Source organism: Cotesia glomerata, linkage group LG4, assembly GCF_020080835.1.
Source record: "Cotesia glomerata isolate CgM1 linkage group LG4, MPM_Cglom_v2.3, whole genome shotgun sequence".
NCBI classification, from domain to species: domain Eukaryota; kingdom Metazoa; phylum Arthropoda; class Insecta; order Hymenoptera; family Braconidae; genus Cotesia; species Cotesia glomerata.
This window is the reverse complement of record NC_058161.1, coordinates 19,957,013-19,971,429: the sequence shown is the minus strand read 5'-3', so window position 1 is coordinate 19,971,429 and position 14,417 is coordinate 19,957,013. Positions and strand designations below refer to the sequence as shown.

Here is a 14,417-nt window from a genome sequence, read left to right as displayed (position 1 = left end):
CCCTTGGAATGATACGTCTACAAGATGTTTGTGAGCAAATAACAGAATACTGCAACCTTTCAATGGATACTTCAGAACAACATATTGATTACCGAGATTCACGCATACAACGTGACAACGAAGATCTTGAAAAAATTGATAATTGGTTCGCAACTCATGTCTTTACCCTAGATCGCTCTGAATTAATTTGCATTGCTGACGGTATAGTTGCTTCAGAGAATATTAATTGTCAACGGGCCTTTGAGATAGGAGAAGATTTGATTACTAATATCACAGGATCTGATTTTCAACGGCTATCATTTCAGCGTAAAAATAAGGTTCTTCCTTTCAGCGCTATGACAAGTACAATTGAAGTTGATAAATCTCGTGTCGTCATAAATCCATTACTCTTATTTCAACGAATGTGCATTTCAAGAGAAACAATCGGTGATGTCAAAGAATACTTAGGGTATGAATTAGCACCTTTCCCATTGTCATTATTTGCGGAGGATGGCATGAGAAAAGGTACTAAGTCGTCTTTGTTTAATGCCTTTACACCGGTGGAACGATCCTCTAACACCAGCGCCAGGAGTCATTTTGTCATTGACGGTGGTTTTCTTTTACATAAAGTAGTTTGGGATCGAAATTCATCCTTCAATGATATAACTACTAAATATGTCAAATATGTACAAGAACACTTTGGGCTCTCTGCAAGCATTGTGTTTGACGGTTACTCGGATGACCCTGATATTGCAGGAACAAAGTCTTGGGAGCGTTTGCGCCGCACGAAAAAACACCAGTCGACAGAAGTAATATTTAACAAGAACACTATACCGACGTTATCACAAGAGAAATTTCTTGGTAATGAGAAGAACAAATCTAACTTTATTATACTTCTTAAAACTGCATTCTCGGAAAAAGGTTTCACTGTTGACCAAGCAGAATCAGATGCAGACACTCTTATCGTTCGCTCTGCTCTTGCTGCATCTCCATTATTCGATACCGTTACTATTGTAGCTGAAGATATTGACATACTGATATTGCTCACAGCACTTGGTAGAGAACAAGCAAATGTATTTTTTTTGAAACCATCAAAAGGACTAACAGCAGAACAATTATATTGTGCGTCAGGTTTTATTTACGGAGATGTCATTGCGGACAACTTGCTGTTTCTTCATGCTTTTTCAGGATGTGACACAACTTCAGCTCCTTACAATATCGGTAAAATGAAATTTTTGAAAACCCTGGAAAAACATTTAGAGTTTGCAAGTGGAACGGCTTTGTTTCTCAACAAGAGAGTTGACCCTGCTTTACTCATTGTAATTGGTGAACGTTTTTTTATCTCTTTATACGGTGGTAATAAAGATGATAATTCTCTTGATAGCCTAAGATACAAACAATTCACCAAGGCAGTGACAAAAAGTACATTTAACTTATCTTCACTTCCTCCAACACAAGACACAGCTCGCTTTCATACTTTACGAGTCTACCATCAGGTCCAGTCGTGGCTTGGTAATTACATTGATCCTGAAGACTGGGGCTGGAAAAAAAGTGGAAAATTATTGATGCCAGTGCAGAGTTCTAAACCTCCAGCACACCCTGAGCTTCTAAAATTGATCTTTTGCAAATGCAAAGGAAACTGCGGAGCGATGTGTGGATGTCGAAAAGCAGGGCTAAAATGTTCTGCAGTGTGCTTCCATTGTTCTGGAGAGACTTGCAGCAACGTAATGGAGCTCTCAGAATTAATAAATGAAAATGACTTTGACGATGAACCGCCGACATTAACACCCCTTCCTTCTCCAGTTCCCCCACTGATATTTAATTCAGGAAGCCGATCAGATGCTGAGCCGCAGCCTGGTCCATCGAAAAGACTGAGGACGGAGTAGTTCAAATTTAGAAAATCATCGTGGATTATGCCTATTGGGGATACCACGTAAAAAAAAACGCGCCTCTAGACTCTACCTCGTGGGTGGTGGGGAAAAGAGTCAATAATTAATTATTCATAATTAAAAAAATTATAATAACAAAATTAAAAAAAAAAAAAAATAACGGATATATGTATAGTTAAGAGTACTGAAAAATAGTACTCACTTCGGAGCGCTGTAAAACCTTAGCTATTGACTTAATGAAAAAATGTTGCTAATAAAAGTTGTTCCTTAAAAAACGATCAACAAAAATGGTCTGAGATCATTTTTTCGTAAAATGATAAAAAAAAAAGTTATATCGAAAAATATAAATTTTTTTTTCGAATTTCTGAACATTTTCACCTATAACTTTTTTATTTATAGTTCTACGACAAAAAGTTACTGGACCAAAGTTGTAGAGAATTTAATTTGCAACAAAAAATGTTAATAAATTTTTTTTATCAAAAAAATAGTTTAAGAGATATTCCGTAAAAACCATTTCAACCCCTATTTTCAAGATGGCGGCCGTGGGACAAGGGTGGCGACCCCACAAACTTGGTTTTAGCTTTACACTGACCCCCCCTACACATCAAAAAAATAAAATTGCGTCCTCTAAAAAACGCAACCCCAAATGTAACTTTTCAATGGACTATAAAAAATTTCATGAGAATGAACATTGTGACACGAGAATTTTATATATTAGATTAGATTAGATATTAAAAATATATCAAAAATGCATGTGGGTACTCAAATGAAAGCTCTTGATGAGTGTAACATCGGGATGAGCTTATATCTTTAAAAATGTCAATAGTTAAGAAATAACCTTGTGTCTTGTGAATTATTGACATTCTTAAAGATATAAGCTTATCCTAACATTACACTCATTGAGACCTTTCATTTGAGTACCTACATCAATTTTTCATATATTTTATATAATTATATATATCATATATATGTATGTATAATAAATATATCAAAAATGCATGTGGGTACTTAAATGAAAGCTCTTGATGAGTGTAACACCAAGATGAACTTATATCTTTAAAAACTTCAATATTCAAGAAATTACAGTGAAATTTAACAAAAGTCATTATTTAATATAGCAAAATTTTATTTATTTATACTTCACAAATCACATAGCGCAAGTTCGCTACTCAAATATAAAAATCTTAATTTTATTTATTAATCGCTTTGTTGATTTATTATTTTTAATTATTATGTTAACGATATAATTTTTTTTTTTTCAAGAAAATGTTAGATAAGTTAAATTAAATAAAAAATTATTTTAACCACACAATTAACATTTCTAATTTTTTTTTCAAATTATAAGAATAAATATTTTCAAGAGAATTTTGTAATTATTTGTATCATTTTTAATTGAAAAATCTTTCATATAATTTATGAAATTATAATTACCCTTAGAAAAATAAAATGAACTTGAATATTAATACCAAAAAAAAATTTTTTTTTTTTTTTTTTTTTTTTTTTTCAATTCTGAGGTATCATAAGAAGCAGCAAAATTAAAAAAAAACTCACTTTGAAAAATAAAATAATAATTAAACTAATTAAAAAAAAAAAATACTTTTTGTACGTTTATAAAAATAATTTGCTTGTAAAAGAATGAAAATTATTTTAAATATTAATATTCAAACATATTACAGTAAATCTAAAACGCTATTTACATTTTACAGAGTTAGTTTTTTTTATTATTAAAAAATATTAATCATCTGTGATGTATTCTAGTTATAAATATGATCAAAATTTTAGCCTTAATTTTAAAATAGATAATTCAAATTTTTTAAAATTAAGGCAAAAAAATTAGTTCTAAAAAAACTTTTTGGAACAAAAATATTTCAAAATTTAATTTTATAAAAAAATGTTTATGATTTTTCAAAAAAATTAATATTTTTGTTGTAATTCCAAAATTAAAGTTCAAATTTTATTTTTTAATAATTATAAATTTTACTTTTAAAGACATTTTTTTATAAAATTAAATTTTGAACAACTTTGGTGAAAAAAAATTTTTTATAAGACCAAAATTATTTCTAAAAAATTAAAAATTTGAATAATAAATTAAAAATTACAATTTTTAATTAAAAATTGTGATTTTTAGTTAAAAATTGTGATTTTTAATTAAAAATTGTAATTTTTGGCAAAAATTTCGACTTTAATAATAATATTATCTAACTAAATTGCCGCATGAATACGACTGTGTCTCAACAGAGAGCTTTTGTCAGTGAAAGATTTTTCGCATTCAATACACTTGTAAGTTCTTCCAGTGTGAGTGACCAAGTGCCGACTGAGACCAGAGGCATAGCAGAAGGCTTTCGGACAAAGTTGACAGTGGTGCAGTTGAATGTCATTAGGGTCAAGTTTTTGGTGACGACGCATGTGAACTCTCAAAGCCTCACGTTGAGTGAAGCTCTTGTCGCAGTCCTGACACTGGTAAGGTTTTTGTCCCGAGTGGGTCATCAAGTGTCGGAGCAAAATTTCTTTTTGGGCAAAAGCACGATTACAAATATTGCACCCGAAAGGCTTCTCACCTGTAAACAAAACAAAATAAGTTAGAATTTTAATGAAATATTAATAATAGACTTGGTAGCGTGTCAATTTAAGGGGTAATTCTGGTCTAGAAATTTTGGAATATTCATTCTCTCTATCTCTAGATACATAATTAAGAAATGATCTTGTATCATGTAAACTATTGACATTTTTAAAGATATAAGCTCACCCCGACATTACACTCATCGAGACCTTTTATTTAAGTACCCACATGCAGTTTTGATATATTTTTTATATATACATATATATAATATATATAAATATATGAAGTATATGAAAAATTGAAGTGGGTACTCAAATAAAAGCTCTTGATGAGTGTAATATCGGGATGAGCTTATATCGTTTGAAATATCATCAGTAGAAAAAATACGAAGTAATTTCTTAATTATTGACATTTTTTAAGATATAAGCTCACCCCGACATTACACTCATCGAGACCTTTCATTTGAGTACCCACATCAATTTTTCATATATTTTATATATTCATATATATTATATATATGTACATATCGAAAATACATCAAAAATTCATGTGGGTACTCAAATAAAAGCTCTTGATAAGCGTAACATCGGTATGAGCTTATATCTTTAAAAATATCAATAATTAAAAAATTACCTTGTATCTTTCGAACTACTGACATTTTTAAAGATATAAGTTCATATCAACACTATATTCATCGAGACCTTTCATTTGAGTACCCACATTAATTTTTCATATATTCTATATATATTTATATATATATATATATATATATATGTATATATGAAAAATATATCAAAAATGCATGTGGGTACTTAAATGAAAACTCTTGATCAGCGGAACAACGGAATGAGCTTATATCTTTAAATATTTCAGTAATTAAAAAATGACCTTGGATCTTGTGAACTATTGACATTTTTGAAAATATAAGCTCATCCTGACGTTACACTCATCGAGACCTTTCATTTGAGTACCCACATCAATTTTTCATATATTTTATATATTTGTATATGTTATATATATGTATATATGAAAAATATATTAAAAATGCATGTGGGTACTCAAATGAAAGCTCTTGATGAGCGTAACATCAGGATGAGCTTATATCTTTAAAATTCATATTATATATATGAAAAATATATCAAAAATGCATGTAGACCAGAATACTTTCTTAAAAAATAAATAATTTACCAGTATGCGTGCGCTCATGTCTGATCAACGCGGACCGAGTAGGGAACCATTTGTCGCAAGCTGGACAGGTGAATCCTCTCTGAGTAGAGTGAACAGTTTGATGGCTCTTGAGCATTATTCGTCTGGTAAATGCTTTGGGACACTGGTCGCACTTGAAGACCTTCAATTCTCCATTCTCACTCACAGTGGTCTCTTCAAGCGGTTCTAATCTTCCTGATGCTTTCGCACCACCCTCCTCAGACACCTCCATGGTGTAAACGTAATTATTCCCGTCCCAAGTACTTCCATCCGCTAAATTATAGTCACTGATTATGTCTGTTAAATCAGATGACGCTCTTGTCATGCTTTCTTCGCGTTTCATCTCTACTAATTTAAAATTATAAATGTCTTCAGAATTTTGTTTTTTTGCTGTTGATGCTTCGCTGGTAAGCGATGATACTTTCTGCTGATCTTCTTGAGAGAGTTGTTGTTTAATTGGAAGTGATTTTTCAGTCACTGGGGTCTCGGGAGACTCATCGGTGTTATCTTCACTTTCGGCGTGTAAATCTGCGATTATTTGCTTGTGATTGTTCAATTTTTTGTGAGCGTCATGACATTTCTTTCGGAATCGATAGGATTGGTCCAAGTTGTCTTTACATGTCTGACATAGTTTGCTTGGTAATCCATCACCTCTATAAACCTAAAAAAAAAAAAATTAGATTTAAAATTTTTATAATAAATAAAATTATCAAGATTTTTGTGTCGAGTAATTTAATCTATATAATTGAGAGAATAAGAAAAGTGTGCACAGGATAATCATATGATAAAATCGTTTTTTTTTTAGTGAAATTTAGTGTCATTGTAACGGTCTTGATTTTAATTTATGCCTTTTCAAGCTTTCATATTAATCTAAAGTATTTAGGCTGCATTAGAAAATATCTCTAGATTCATAATTAAGAAATGACCTTGTATCTTGAGAACTATTGTCATTTTCAAAGATATAAGCTCATCTTGATGTTACACTCATCGAGACCTTTTATTTGAGTACCCACATCAATTTTTTATATATTTTATATAATTATATATATTATATATATGTATATATGAAAAATATATCAAAAATGCATGTGGGTACTAAAATGAAAGCTCTTGATGAGTGTAACATCAGGATGAGCTTATATCTTTACAAATATCAATAATTAAGAAATGACCTTGTATCTGGTGAACTATTTACATTTTTAAGGATATAAGCTCATCTTGATGTTACACTCATCGAGACATTTCATTCAAGTACCCACATCAATTTTTCATATATTTTATATATTTATATATATTATATATATGTACATATAAAAAATATATCAAAAATTCATGTGAGTATTCAAATGATAGCTTTTGATAAGTGTAACATCAGGATGAGCTTATATCTTTAAAAATGTCAATAATTAAGAAATGACCTTGTATCTGGTGAACTATCAACATTTTTAAAGATATAAACTCATCTTGATGTTACACTCATCAAGACCTCTCATTTGAATACCCACATCAATTTGTCATATAATTTATATATTTATATATATATATGTATGTATATATGAAAAATATATAAAAAATGCATGCGGGTACTCAAATGAAAGCTCTTGATAAGTCTAACATCGGGATGAGCTTATATCTTTACAAATATCAATAATTAAGAAATGACCTTGTATCTGGTGAACTATTTACATTTTTAAGGATATAAGCTCATCTTGATGTTACACTCATCGAGACCTTTCATTCGAGTACCCACATCAATTTTTCATATATTTTATATATTTATATATATTATATATATGTACATATAAAAAATATATCAAAAATTCATGTGAGTATTCAAATGATAGCTTTTGATAAGTGTAACATCAGGATGAGCTTATATCTTTAAAAATGTCAATAATTAAGAAATGACCTTGTATCTGGTGAACTATCAACATTTTTAAAGATATAAACTCATCTTGATGTTACACTCATCAAGACCTCTCATTTGAATACCCACATCAATTTGTCATATAATTTATATATTTATATATATATGTATGTATATATGAAAAATATATCAAAAATGCATGTGGGTACTAAAATGAAAGCTCTTGATGAGTGTAACATCAGGATGAGCTTATATCTTTACAAATATCAATAATTAAGAAATGACCTTGTATCTGGTGAACTATTTACATTTTTAAGGATATAAGCTCATCTTGATGTTACACTCATCGAGACCTTTCATTCGAGTACCCACATCAATTTTTCATATATTTTATATATTTATATATATTATATATATGTACATATAAAAAATATATCAAAAATTCATGTGAGTATTCAAATGATAGCTTTTGATAAGTGTAACATCAGGATGAGCTTATATCTTTAAAAATGTCAATAATTAAGAAATGACCTTGTATCTGGTGAACTATCAACATTTTTAAAGATATAAACTCATCTTGATGTTACACTCATCAAGACCTCTCATTTGAATACCCACATCAATTTGTCATATAATTTATATATTTATATATATATGTATGTATATATGAAAAATATATAAAAAATGCATGCGGGTACTCAAATGAAAGCTCTTGATAAGTCTAACATCGGGATGAGCTTATATCTTTAAAAATGTCAATAGTTAAGAAAGTACAGTGCAATTTAACAAGAGTCGTAATTTTATAAATCAAAATTTCATTTGTTTATAGTTTACAAATCACGGCAGTCACGTAGTGACTGCAAGCTTGCTAGTGATATATAAATTAAATTATTTCCTTTAGATTTATATTTTTTAAGTACAAACTTCCTTGAATATAGAAAACAAAATTAAGAATTAAAATTGTAATTTTCCGTATAAAAATAAAAAAATTAATAATTAAAGTCCTTCAAATTCAAAATTTAAAAGATTGCTAGTTTTTTTTTTAAATAAATTTTTCATTAAAAAAAATGTTCTAGATGCCTTACTAAATGATTATAAAAAATTCCACATGTAATTTTTTTAAACCTTGTACATATAAAATTTTTTTCTTTCAATTTTTCTAATAATAAAATTTTTTTTTTTAGCTATTTGAATCTTCATAAAATTATCAAATATTTCTTAAATTTATTTATCATACACGAGAAATAAAATCCAGCAGATAAACTAGAGTTCTCTGCTTTTCTCTCTAACCTCAAAAATAAATAAATCAATAATAAAATAAAATAAAAGGGAATAATAATCATAATCATATTTTCTAATTTTACAAATTAAAATAAAAAAATTAAAAATTAATTACCTCTAAATTAACGCAAGCCATTAATTTAACAGGAATAGGAACGTCATCATTATGTCCATCGTGAATCGGCACCATTGTTTTCTTTCTAGCCAAGCACAGTCGGCACAATTCGTTTAAATAAATAATTGTTTGTTCTGAATTATCGCCATTATCTTTCTCAGGAGTCTTCATTGTTAATTTTTATTTTTTAATTTGTACTTTATTAATTATGTGCTGATTCAATTTTTTTATTAAAAAAAAATGATGAACTCTGCAAATTACAAGCAACGCACTACACTGTTATTCGGTCACGTGGGAATCTATAATGGCGCCAAGGCGCCATATTTTATATATACCTATATTATATATGCTGAAGATAATCTATAGTATGTATTAATAAAATTTTTATATATAGTTAATGTAATTGTAAGTTAAATATTCTAGAAGTTTCTGCGCTGTGTTTCGCGATTTTAATCAATTAAAATTAAAATAAATATTTAATGTCTATATCAGTAATTTGCAACGCTGCAAGTAATAAGTTTATGAATTTTTTTAATATTTTTCTTTTTAAATTAATAAACATCTGTCATATTTTTTTATTAAAATTTAATTAATAAAAATATTATAAAATTTTTTAAAAGAATTTATTTGAAATTAATTTAAGAAAAATTTTCAGATGTTTGTTAATTTTATTTTAATTATTATTTATAATTTTTTATAATATTTTATTTTATCCAAATTATATTTATATATTTTTTTAGTTTCTGAATTTTATTATTAAACATTATATATTTTATTTAATCCAAATAGTTTCAAAATTTTATGAGATAAAAAAGTTCACATGTGTCAAGTGTTTAACCTCATATATATATATATATATATATATATATATATATATATATATATATATATATATATATATATATATATATATATATATATATATATAGAATAATAATAAAATTAGCCGACTAAAAAATTCCACTTATCAGAAATTAAAAATAATTTTTTTTAATTTAAAAACTAAATTTTGGAGATATAAGTTTTTATAATTGAATTTTTAGAAGCAACCTTGGAGTTACTACGTGAATGCTGAGACTTCTGAACTATAAAAAATTAAAATTTTTATTAAATAATGAGTGTTAAATTGCACTGTACTTTCTTAAATATTGTCATTTTTAAAGATATAAGCTCATCCTGATGTTACACTCATCAAGAGCTATTATTTGAGTACCCACATGAATTTTTGATATATTTTTCATACATACATATATATAATATATATGAATATATAAAATATATGAGAAATTGATGTGGGTACTCAAATGAAAGGTCTTGATGAGTGTAATGTTAGGATGAGCTTATATCTTTAAAAATGTCAATAGTTCACAAGATACAAGGTCATTTCTTAATTATGGACATTTTTAAAGATATAAGCTCATCTTGATGTTACACTCATCAAAAGCTTTCATTTGAGTACCCACATGCATTTTTGATATATTTTTCATATATACATATATATGAAGATATAAAATATATGAAAAATTGATGTGGGTACTCAAATGAAAGGTCTCGATGAGTGTAACATCGGGATGAGCTTATATCTTTAAAAATGTCAATAGTTCACAAGATACAAGGTCATTTCTTAATTATGGACATTTTTAAAGATATAAGCTCATCCTGATGTTACACTCATCAAAAGCTTTCATTTGAGTACCCACATGCATTTTTGATATATTTTTCATATATACATATATGTAAATATATAAAATATGTGAATAATTGATGTGGGTACTCAAATGGAAGGTCTTGATGAGTGTAACATCGGGATGAGCTTATATCTTCAAAAATGTCAATAGTTCACAAGATAAAAGGTCATTTCTTAATTATGTATCTAGAGATAAAGAATTTTTCAAGTTATGATTTTTCATTTAATTAATTCCTTTGGACCTGATTTAAACAATGACGGATGTGAATATAAAACAAGATATGAAACAAATATAAATAATGCTGTGAAGCGGGAAAGAATAGGAGTTACGGTAATTATTACGTGAAGCGTTCCACATTCACGTAACAGGATATTGGTAGGAAAGGATTGAGAAAGGAATGTGGAGAGGATCATCTTAATGTGAGTTTATAGAATATGTGAGAAAAAATTATTAGATAGCTCGGACTAGGATTCGAACCCAGAACCTTCCGAAGACATGTCGGCTACTCTACCATTTGAGCTATCCGGTCTATACTAAATTTCCTTTCGCTTATTCTATATACATTAAGCCACACCGTTCATCTTACGGCAAGCATTTTTACAAATATAAATAATGCTGTGAAGCGGGAAAGAATAGGAGTTTACATTTACCGATGATTTTATTATTATTATTATTCTAATAAAATTTTTTTTTTTCAGGTATAACTACAAGAAATTTATTCAAAACCAGCTCGCGCTTCCTAAAGATGTCTACCGAAGCATTTAAAACCCACGAAGTACTTCCGGACGTAATTAAGACTCTTCCTTCATCAATCCTACAAGTTACTTACGCTAACAATGTAACAGTTGACCTGGGGAACGAGCTAACTCCTACTAAAGTTAAGGACCCGCCGACTGTCCACTGGGACGCTGACTCTGGCTCATTTTACACCCTATGCATGACCGGTGAATAATCTAATCATTATTCCTATAATAATAATTAAATATAATAAACAAAAAATAAAATTCCAGATCCTGACGCTCCAAGTCGCAAACAACCAACCTACCGCGAGTGGCACCACTGGTTAGTCGGGAACATTCCCGGTAATGATGTGTCAAAAGGGGAGGTTCTTTCGGAGTACATCGGTTCCGGGCCGCCCCAAGGAACAGACCTCCATCGCTACGTGTTCCTGGTCTACAAGCAGCCCCAAAAGCTTTCCTTCGAAGAGCAGCGCCTCACGAACCGCAGCGGCGACAATCGCGCCAAATTTTCCGTCAGTAAGTTCGCGGAGAAATACAACCTTGGCGCTCCAATCGCCGGGAACTTCTACCAGGCCGCTTACGATGACTATGTTCCAATTCTTTACAAACAATTGGGCGACTAATTTTTTTCTGGAACAAAATATTAATTAAAAATTAATATTAATAATAATTATTAAAATTTTATATTTATATTATAAATATAAATTTATAATACAATAAAAGGCAAGTTTGATACGAAGAAAAAAATTGTTCTTTTTTTTTTTTTTTCTCGAGTACTAATTTTAATTATTAATAATTAAATTAATTACCTGGTATTATTTTAAAAGCGGTATCGATAAAAACCCAGTGTTTTGTTGGGTCATTTGTTGTTTCCTCTTGATACAATCAATGATACGTTCTAGTCATGTTATTTTGTTTAACAAGAGTCTTGTTAAAGAGAAGCTATTTACGCTGCGAGTATGATCAAATTATTAACAAGTAAGTTTTTTTTTATATTTTTAGTTTTTGAAATTTTTAAGGTTATGGGCCCAGATAATTAATTTTTTTTAAATTGAATTTATTTTTACTGCATTGATGCTAAAAATCAATGTATTTTTGATAAAAAATATTTGCAATAATATTGTAGTAAAATTTAAATTAAAAATGTCTTTGTACTAAAATTGATGAATTTTACTGCATTGCCTCTAAAAATCAATGTAACTTTTTTTAAGTATTTTAAGGCATTTTATTGGTTAATAATAATGGTATAAGTAATTAAAAATTGTTTTTTTTTGGGGGAAAAACGACAATTTTGAGCTGCAATGACACTCAAAATCAATGCACTTATATTTATCGTCGATATCTCCGGATCTACTGCCCAGGACAGATATTTGTAATTTTTATGAGTCTGGGCCCATAACCTGTTAGTCGTTTAATATTTTTTTAATCTAAAAAACCGATAAAATTAGTCGCTATTGGAGTAATTGGAGTTGTTACTGGGGATGTAAATTCCGCGTTTTGGGATGCAGAGATCGTTCCCGATCTTTTGGATACTCCACCAACAGATGAGTTAGAAGTGAGTACTAAAAAAAAATTTTTTAGTAATTAAAAAAAAAACCTTCTATTTTAATGATGTAATTATCCAGGTTATTTACCCAGGAGAAAAAAAAGTTTCTTTAGGTGAAAAATTGACGCCGACTGAGGCCAAAGATCCTCCAGAAATTCATTACAAACATGAAGAAGGAACATTTTATACGCTAATTATGTCAGGTAATTATTTAGCTTTTGTTAAATTGTACCGTACTTTCTTAACTATTGACATTTTTAAAGATATAAGCTGATTCCGATGTCACACTCATCAAGAGCTTTCATTTGAGTACCCACATGCATTTTTGATATATTTTCCATATATACATATATATAATATATATAAATATATAAAATATATGAAAAATTGATGTGGGTACTCAAATGAAAGGTCTTGATGAGTGTAACGTCAAGGTGAGCTTATATCTTTAAAAATGTCAATAATTCTCAAAATACAAGGTCATTTCTTAAATATTGACGTTTTTAAAGATATAAGCTCATCCTGATGTTACACTCATCAAGAGCTTTCATTTGAGTAGCCACTTGCATTTTTGATGTATTTTTCATATATACATATATATAATATATATAAATATATAAAATCTATGAAAAATTGATGTGGGTACTCAAATGAAAGGTCTCGATGGGTATAACACTAGGGTGAGCTTTTATCTTTAAAAATGTCAACAGTTCACAAGATACAAGGTTATTTCTTAATTATTGGCATTTTTAAAGATATAAGCTCATCTTGATGTTACACTTATCAAGCGCTTTCATTTGAGTACCCACATGCATTTTTGATATATTTTTCATATATACATATATATAATATATATAAATATAAAATATATGAAAAATTGATGTGGGTACTCAAATGAAAGGTCTTAATGAGTGTAACGTTAAGGTGAGCTTATATCTTTAAAAATGTCCATAATTCTCAAGATACGAGGTCATTTCTTAATTTAGACAAAATTTTTCTTATTCATGTAATAATACAATTACAGATCCCGACATACCCAGCCGCAGTAACCCGACAATGCCGGAATTCTTCCACTGGACAGTAGTGAACATCCCAGAAGACAAAATATCTCAAGGAGAGGTCGTAGTCGGGTACTTAGGCCCCGGACCCCCTAAAGACTCCGGGTTCCATCGGTACATACTCGTGGTTTATAAACAGCCGAAGAAACTCACTTTCGACGAACAGCGTATCTCCGAAACTGAAGCAATTGGCCGACCAAACCAGTCTATGAAGAAGTTTGCTAATAAATATCAACTTGGTGCTCCAATCGCTGGGAGTTTTTACGAAGCCGCTTACGACGATTATGTTCCGCTGCTTTACAAAAAAATTGGGCTTTAATCAACAATTATTTATTATTACTAGCAACCTTCCAGTCACTATGTGACTGCCGTGACTTGTGAACTATAAATTAATAAAATTTTGCTTTATTAAATAATTACTTTTGTTTAATTGCACTGTACTTTTCTAAATATTGGAGTTTTTAAAGATATAAATTCATCCCGATGTT

The 14,417-nt window shown here is 29.1% G+C and overlaps 3 protein-coding genes across 5 annotated transcripts; 2 read left to right on the top strand and 1 right to left on the bottom strand.

Annotated features, from left to right (window-relative positions):
• Nucleotides 1–4,010: 4,010 nt before the first annotated feature.
• Nucleotides 4,011–9,200, bottom strand: LOC123262692 (zinc finger protein 32-like). Its single transcript, XM_044725031.1, has 3 exons — nt 8,898–9,200; nt 5,617–6,295; nt 4,011–4,426 (listed from the first exon to the last, which is right to left on the bottom strand). Exons 1-3 carry the CDS (start codon nt 9,066–9,068, stop codon nt 4,071–4,073), a joined length of 1,206 nt encoding a protein of 401 aa, XP_044580966.1. The 5' UTR covers nt 9,069–9,200; the 3' UTR covers nt 4,011–4,070.
• A 98-nt stretch (nt 9,201–9,298) lies between these two features.
• On the top strand, nt 9,299–11,993 carry LOC123262693 (protein D2-like). 3 transcript variants are annotated; one of them, XM_044725034.1, is made up of 3 exons: nt 9,299–9,407; nt 11,284–11,529; nt 11,596–11,993. In XM_044725034.1, the coding sequence occupies exons 1-3, from the start codon at nt 9,377–9,379 to the stop codon at nt 11,946–11,948; spliced, it is 630 nt and encodes a 209-aa protein (XP_044580969.1). In that variant the 5' UTR covers nt 9,299–9,376; the 3' UTR covers nt 11,949–11,993. The 3 variants fall into 3 exon arrangements, with proteins under 3 accessions (XP_044580969.1, XP_044580968.1, XP_044580970.1); XM_044725033.1 differs by having other exon boundaries at nt 9,307–9,410; XM_044725035.1 differs by having other exon boundaries at nt 9,319–9,414; nt 11,596–11,992.
• A 148-nt stretch (nt 11,994–12,141) lies between these two features.
• LOC123262709 (protein D2-like) lies at nt 12,142–14,312 on the top strand. The gene is made up of 4 exons (XM_044725057.1): nt 12,142–12,303; nt 12,774–12,880; nt 12,951–13,074; nt 13,896–14,312. Exons 1-4 carry the CDS (start codon nt 12,285–12,287, stop codon nt 14,246–14,248), a joined length of 603 nt encoding a protein of 200 aa, XP_044580992.1. The 5' UTR covers nt 12,142–12,284; the 3' UTR covers nt 14,249–14,312.
• Nucleotides 14,313–14,417: the final 105 nt, after the last annotated feature.

Excerpts from the sequence above, each read along its gene's own strand:
- LOC123262692 (XM_044725031.1), bottom strand. The coding sequence starts at position 9,068 with ATGAAGACTCCTGAGAAAGATAATGGCGATAATTCAGAACAAACAATT. Across the intron at positions 6,296-8,897 it reads TGGCTTGCGTTAATTTAGAG|GTTTATAGAGGTGATGGATT; the intron begins GTAATTAATTTT and ends TTTTTTTTTTAG. Across the intron at positions 4,427-5,616 it reads ACATGAGCGCACGCATACTG|GTGAGAAGCCTTTCGGGTGC; the intron begins GTAAATTATTTA and ends TTTTGTTTACAG.
- LOC123262693 (XM_044725033.1), top strand. The coding sequence starts at position 9,377 with ATGTCTATATCAGTAATTTGCAACGCTGCAAGTA. Across the intron at positions 9,411-11,283 it reads AATTTGCAACGCTGCAAGTA|GTATAACTACAAGAAATTTA; the intron begins ATAAGTTTATGA and ends TTTTTTTTTCAG. Across the intron at positions 11,530-11,595 it reads TTACACCCTATGCATGACCG|ATCCTGACGCTCCAAGTCGC; the intron begins GTGAATAATCTA and ends ATAAAATTCCAG.
- LOC123262709 (XM_044725057.1), top strand. Across the intron at positions 12,881-12,950 it reads CACCAACAGATGAGTTAGAA|GTTATTTACCCAGGAGAAAA; the intron begins GTGAGTACTAAA and ends GTAATTATCCAG. Across the intron at positions 13,075-13,895 it reads TTATACGCTAATTATGTCAG|ATCCCGACATACCCAGCCGC; the intron begins GTAATTATTTAG and ends ATACAATTACAG.